The sequence below is a fragment of the Ciconia boyciana genome, chromosome 8 (assembly GCF_034638445.1).
Source record: "Ciconia boyciana chromosome 8, ASM3463844v1, whole genome shotgun sequence".
Taxonomy (NCBI): domain Eukaryota; kingdom Metazoa; phylum Chordata; class Aves; order Ciconiiformes; family Ciconiidae; genus Ciconia; species Ciconia boyciana.
The window spans coordinates 26599645-26606648 of NC_132941.1; the positions used below are offsets into that span (position 1 = coordinate 26599645).

Consider the following 7004-nt stretch of genomic DNA (forward strand, 5'->3'; position numbering starts at 1 on the left):
TTGGCACTGGGTGACCCCCCCCCCAGTTTGTTTCCAACCCAAATTATTCTGTGAGCATGTTAAGCAAGATGCACATTTACAGCATGTTTACTCTTCAGGGATGAAGAATTCACTTTATATTTTGATTGCTGCCAATATAAGTGAGTCCAGGGCATGCAGCTGGGAAGGGACCATATTTCCAACACTGAGTTGCATCATCGTAGATGGGATGTGACTGTGAACAACACCCATGTCAAAAAACAATGGTGTCCTTGTCATCACTGTCCCTTACGGGAAATGCCAAGAGGTGGTGATGGAGGCGCAGCCATTAATGGCAGCACAGCCACGGGATGTCATGAAGACATCACCTCTGTATGCAGGATGATGCAGCGTTCAGGATGCTGAGACTCTGTCCATCCCAATGGATTTAAATCCATCCCTGGGAAACTGCTCGGCCCCCCTGTGACACAAGTGTCTTCTTTAAATCTCAGCAAGGTCAAGGTTAGGGGTGTACTTCAGTGCTATGTGGACAGAGAGACAAGTAAAAACTGGGAAAAGGCACGAGAAAACATCCTCCCAGGAGGGAAATAAATTTGGTAACTGCCTAAGCAGGAGCTGGGAAACATTACAAAATGATTTTGCAGGATGTAGCAATCACAGATACGAGTTCATAATACAATAAAAAGCCCAGGGTGACGTGGCCCTCACCTGAAACTGCAAGGGAAATACAGGGATTTCAGGGCAAGGTGTGGCCCTCATTCTTGCAGGCTAAAAATAGCAAGGCCCCAGTTCGCCTGACTGTGGCAGAGATGTCTGCTGGCCGCTGACTCAGCTGCACTGCTTCCGCCAGCACCTGTGTTAGGTGCTCGCCGAAACTTTCCCAGCCAATTATTAGCCCAGCTTGAGCCTCTTAGGCCTGAAATACCTGACAGCAGCTCCCCGCAGAGCGACAGCGATGACCGTCGCGCTGGAGGTGGGTGAGCACTGCTGGGGCTTTAATGGCAGGACTGCAGTGTCTGAAATCACCCACCCTTATGGGAATAAATATTTATGGTGGGCTTGGGCATCGCTGCGGTGTTTAGGCTTTTTGCCTTTATTTTCTTTCAAACCCGGCTAAAAAAAAAAATGAATAAGGGCATTAGGGCGTCATCATTAAAAAATCAATTTAATTAATTGGTGTTTGCTGCTGCAAAACAACCCCTGGGGGGCGGGGGGCGGCGCTGCCTCGCCGCTACCGCCAGGGGGCGCCGTGGTGCCTGCCGCGCTACACTGCCCCGGTGGGGTCGGGTGGTCAGAGGGGCCCGCGCCGCTCCGGTGCAGGGACCTGGGCGTGGGGGGGGCCGACCTTTTTCATCTCCCCTCATCAAAGGGCCCGGGAGTTCCCCCATCAATGTTGCCCCCCCCAAATCCCGACGGAGGTGCTGCCCGGGCTGGGGTCAGGCTAGTACACGGGCAGGAGAGTGCGCGGGCAGGAGCGGCAGGGGGGGGCCGACAGACACCGACGGGGGTTGCGGGCCGGGGCTTAGCCCCCGCCGTGTCCCGGCCCCACACACACACACCCCGGGCCGGGGGCGTGCGGAGCGGCCCCCTCCTTTCCTGCAAAGCTGCGCTGGCGCCAGGAAGGGCGCGGGGGAGGGCAGGGCGCAGACTTACAGGAGACCAAAGGACCGACTCTGCCACCAAGGGGGGGCCTTTCTGCACCCCACCGCGCCTCCCAGCCACTGTGGGGGGGTTGCATGGGGCGAGCCCCCTCACCTTTCCCCGTCCCCCCCGCGGCGGGCGAGACGGCGCGCCCGGCTGGAGACAGCGACGGCGTCGGGACGTGCGGAGCATCTGGCCGGGGACCGGGCAGGGGGAGGATGCTGGGGGGGGGGAGGGGGGGGGGTGTCTGCCCTCGCCGTTGCGAAATCCTCTCCCGGGCCGGCGGCCAATGACGGAGCCCTCGGGGCGGGGTGGGGGGTGGTTTTGGGGGCTCATAGGCACAACCCCCCGGGGGCCTTTTGAAATCCCATCCGCCGTGCCCTCCTCCCCGAGGGGGCGGGCGCAGGAGGCAGCCCCGGGGGTATAAAAGGCGGCGGCGGGCAGCGCAGGTAGCTGCTGCTCGGGGGCGCGGGAGCTGCTTCGCTGGCGAGATACTACCGGGGACGGGACGGGACGGGACGGGACGAGACGAGACGAGACGAGGATGCGGGGGCTGGTAGCGCTGCTGGCGGCGCTGAGCTGTGCGGCCCCGGCGGGGCGGGCGGCGGCGCCCGGCGGCGCCCTCAGCTCCAACGCTATCAAGGGACCCCCCCCAGGGGGGGCGGCCGAGGCCAGCGCCGCCCCCGCCGCCCCCTTCGACGGCAGCAACAAGCCGCTGCCGGCCGCCACCCGGCAGGTAGGAGTGGGGATGCACCGGGGATGGGGGGAAGGGGGGCGACACGGGACACCGGGGATGGAGGGAGACACACCGGGGATGGGGGGGTGGCGGCCCCGCTGACCCCTCCGCCTCCTCTCTGCCCCCCCCAGCCTTTCCCCTGCGCCGAGGACGAGGACTGCGGCCCCGAGGAGTTTTGCGGGGGGGCGGCCCGCGGCGGGGGCGCCCCGCTCTGCCTCGCCTGCCGGAGACGCCGCAAGCGCTGTCTGCGCGACGCCATGTGCTGCCCTGGCACGACCTGCAGCAACGGTGAGGGGCGGCAGGGCTTGGGGAGGAGGGGGACACCCTGGGGGTGTCCGCGGGAGGGGATGTCAGGGTCCCGCCTGTGCCTGACAGCCCTCCCGCTGCCTCCCGCAGGGCTCTGCACCCCCCTGGAGCCTCCCCACGGAGCCGCCGAGCTGGACGAGATCGGCACCGAGGTGCTGCCTCGACGGACGCCTGCTCCAGCCTGGCTCCCCACTGCCAAAGGTAAGAGGGTCCCCAGCATCATGACCCCACTGTCCCCCATCAGGGGCTGCCCACCCTGCCCCTGTGCTGTTCCTCATGGGGTCGGGCTGGGATGCCCACCCTGCCCCGCTGTCCCTTGTGGGGTTGGCCCAGATGCCCACCCTGCCCTGCTGTCCCCCTTGGAGCAGCCCAGGCTGCCCACTCTGCCTCACAGTTTCCTGTGGGGAAATACCCACCTGCCCCACCATCCCCCGTGGGAGCATCCCAGACTGAGCACATGCCATGCTGTCCCCATGCAGGTGAGGAAGGGGACTTCTGCCTGCGTTCATCGGACTGCGCAGCTGGACTGTGCTGCGCCCGTCACTTCTGGTCCAAAATCTGCAAGCCGGTGCTGCGAGAAGGGCAGGTGTGTACCCGGCACCGGCGGAAAGGCACCCACGGCCTGGAGATCTTCCAGCGGTGCCAGTGTGCCGAGGGGCTGGCTTGCCGCCTCCAGCGAGAGCACGGCCCCACCGACACCTCCCGCCTGCACACCTGCCAGCGGCACTGAGCATCGCCAGACAGATGGACAGGACGGGAAGGACTCTGGCCCTGCCGGAGCAGAAGGTTGTTTCTCAAGGGAACTACTTTTAAGTGACTAATTGCAGTACGTTACTGTGTTGTGAATACTTGAGCTGGCACTTAGCTGTACATAACACCGGGAGTTTTAATGACTCTCTTTTTTTTTTCCAAGGGTGCTGCCTTGTGCTCTTCAAGCCGTGACTGTGACTTTGTGCACACTGGGTTTTTAAATCTAGGTCAAAGGGATGTGACGGTCTGTTTGCAAGCAAATAAACCGTTCTTTGAAATCAGCCCAAGACACCTGTGCGTCCCTGCCTGCACACAGCCGCCATGGTCCCTCCCTGCCCCATGGGTGGGGTGATGTGCCCGGGGGGGCGGGGAAATCTCCAAAAAGAGAGGGGGGGAGTGGGGCAGCTCATTGCCGGCACCCCAGAGGAAAGGCCATTTGGTTATCTCTATTTATTCAGCTCCTTTTTAGGACTTAGTGTGCCACGGTAGGCACTGATACCCTCTGGCCACTGGATAGGGGGTCAAGGATGGGCACTGTGGCCAGGGCTCTGAGAAGGGCAGGTGGCAGTGAAACACCCTCTTGCCTGATCTTTCCATGGGGTGAGGAGGGCGTGAGGGATGGCCAGAGGGACTGTGCTGGACTGCAACAGGTGGCCAACCACAGGACTGGTGCTGAGGAGCACAGTGATCTCAACCACTCCATCAGTGCAATCTTTGTTCCATGCACAATAAAGACTTATATTTCACTTTGCTTTGCAGCCTGTTACTATGAATTTCAGGATGGCTTGGAGGGAGGGAAAGCTGCAAGCATGCATTTTTTTCCCCATCCCCTTTAGCTTCTAAAACTGTCCACCTATTGCAAGTGGTTGTAAATGTGCATGGAGCAAGAGTGGGGGCCATTTCATGAAGCATGGGGCTGGTGGGCAGCAAGTGCAGTGCTAGCACCTCTGTCCTGTGCCTACCTGGCAGGCTGCCCTCAACCTGGGGAAGGCATTTGGAATGCAAAACCATGCCCGAGTCTTCCCTGTACAACCCAAAAGCGCTTTGTACCTAAGTCCAAATCTGACTGCAAGGCAGCACATTCCTGGGCAGCTCTGAGGGCACCATGTCCCATTTGCAGGGATGCTCCAGCAGTGCCACATCTTGTTTTAAAATGCAACCTGATCACAAGTGTTTGGTGCCTCTAGTGTTAACACTGCCTATTTAGGCACCTCGGGGACTGCACTGGTACATGGGATTACTGAACACAAACCCAAACTGCAGCTCTCACAGGAGTCTGCAAGTACCAGCTGGTGCTGAACAAAGCCCACAGCTACAGAAAAATGCAAAGAAGGGAGCACACAGCCCCCTGTAGAGGGAAATTATTAAAAAGGAGCCTTCCTCTTGCATGAGCAAGGGGGTCATCCCTTTTCTCCAGCTCTTTTCAAGACTGGGCTGGGTGGCATCTGGGCAGGCTGAGAATAGTCAAAGCTGGCCCAAACCGGAGGGTAAAACACTGATGCTCCTTAAACCACCTAAATACACTGGGGCATTTGTCCCCATCAAACTATTTGCAGCAACTGAGGAAGGCTGCTATAGCCACAGTGACTGTGGCCAGAGCTGTGTGTGCCATAAACTAAGTGGCAATCCACAGGTCGCAGCGATGGTGCATGGTGACATTGCTGGACGGCACGTGTTTAAGTCTCACTGTCCCAGGTCTGCAGTTGGGAACAGCTTTTACTGGGGTTGCAGTATGAGCTGGGGTTTGAAGCAGCCCCCTGAAAGAGCTCATAACTCAAAAGCCTGAGTTTGGTGCTTTAATCATTGTGCAAGGTTTCAAAAATTGTTTAAAAATACACTTTTAAAAATACTTTTTAAAAATAGATACTTTTTAAAAAATTACTATTTCATAACATCATAATAATAATTATTATGCCCAGTAATAGTCAATGGCACTGGAGCAATGAAGGTACCTGTCTATGACTAAAAGCATCAGTAACTATTTAGATGAGTTCAGATCTGACATAAACAGTGGCATATTTTATCCCTAGTACATATAAAATAGTGTCATTAGGTTTAGGGTTTTTTCTCCATACAGTTACAGCACTCTCTCTTTCCCAGGTAGACTGATACAGCTTTGAACCTTTGAAGGCAGTGAAAAAAATATACTCACAGTTCATTAAATACCAGTTATGCATCTTTTGGTTCAGAATCACATTACATCAAACCTTGCCCACTTGCAGGCATGCTTGGGTGGACATGGAGTTCAGCATCATCACACCCAGCTCCATCCTTGCAGACCTTAGCACCACGATGGCCTTGCGGTGACACCCAGCACTCTTCAGCACTTCAGATACCTTAATAAAGTGATTATTTCAGGCTGAAAAACATTTGATACCATTTCTTGTCATCATTAGTACCGTGTTCTCCATCCTCTTTAGTTTTGGGCAGTTTGGCCATCTCCGTACTTGTCCACGCATTAACCAAAAATTACTTTATGCTGCTTATACCTTTATTTTCTTCTCTTTCTCAGTCAGGGGAGGCGGGGGGGAGAGAGCATTTTTAGCAGTCCTTTTTAGGCAAGAGGAGCAGCTCAGGTCAGCACTGACTGTCTGTCACAAGGCATAAGGGACCTCCAAAGCACAGGCTGCATCTATGTCCTGTGGCCCATGGCCATTGCCAGCAAGATGAATGCTAATACAGCAGATCTCCAGAATAGTTAGTTTCATGGCTAGATTTCACAAAAGCAATGGTTTTGTGGTGTTCCCCCCTCCCCCTCCTTCCTCTTACCACATCTCAGCGAGCAGTCAGGATCTCTTCCCATTTCTGCCCCATTTGACCTTTAGGGGTCTGTTCTTCAAGTAGAGCACCAAGAAATTGGATTTAGTAACATCCCTTAAAAAAAAAAAAGACAATATGACCTATGTCTGTTAAAACTTAAAAAACCATGTCTTTAAGGGAAAGATTTTCAATCTTCCCTGTCCCCATGCATTGTCCAGCCCCCAGGACCTGAACCTGCGTTAGGGTTTGGGCAGCCTGAGAAGTCAAAATATTCATTTAGTGCCAACAGCAACTCAGAAATGTAGATAAATGTAAGACGGGTGGGAGCATCAGGATGCCTCGAGGAAGAAATACGCAGCATCACCACAGTCACTCCTGTATTCATCTCCCCACCAGTGGATGCTCCATATTTCAGAAACGCCTGAATTAACACATGCAACCTCAAAAAAAAAAAAAAAAAAGGCATGTATGGGAAGTTGGACATATAGTAATCAGACTTGGGGACAAAATGGGATGTGGCAAGCCCCTAAATTTGAACTGGCTGGTGTGGCTGCATCTGGATCTCATGCTTCAATCCAAAGAGAGAAGATATGGAGAAACATGTTATTTCAGCACATGACACACAATCCAGTAACACCTGTAGTAAAAGGCATCTCAGGGTGTGCTTCCCCCACCTGTATCCTCTCTAACAAAATTATTCTCCCCAAAAAAAGACAGAAAAAAACCCTTATTCTAAACAAAGATAAAAGCTAATAAAAGAAGCAGGTTTTGGTGGATGAGGAGGTTTAGCACTTCTTGTTTACTCACTTTTCCTGGTTATAGGGCTGGAAGA

General features: G+C 55.0%; 1 protein-coding gene across 1 annotated transcript; it reads left to right on the top strand.

Annotated features, from left to right (window-relative positions):
- Positions 1 to 2068: 2068 nt before the first annotated feature.
- Positions 2069 to 4142, top strand: DKK1 (dickkopf WNT signaling pathway inhibitor 1). The gene is made up of 4 exons (XM_072870239.1): positions 2069 to 2356; positions 2488 to 2644; positions 2753 to 2863; positions 3142 to 4142. Exons 1-4 carry the CDS (start codon positions 2165 to 2167, stop codon positions 3390 to 3392), a joined length of 711 nt encoding a protein of 236 aa, XP_072726340.1. The 5' UTR covers positions 2069 to 2164; the 3' UTR covers positions 3393 to 4142.
- Positions 4143 to 7004: the final 2862 nt, after the last annotated feature.

Coding starts and splice junctions, on each gene's coding strand:
- DKK1 (XM_072870239.1), top strand. CDS start 2,165: ATGCGGGGGCTGGTAGCGCTGCTGGCGGCGCTGAGCTGTGCGGCCCCG. Junction 2,645..2,752: donor TGGCACGACCTGCAGCAACG/GTGAGGGGCGGC, acceptor TGCCTCCCGCAG/GGCTCTGCACCCCCCTGGAG. Junction 2,864..3,141: donor CTGGCTCCCCACTGCCAAAG/GTAAGAGGGTCC, acceptor GTCCCCATGCAG/GTGAGGAAGGGGACTTCTGC.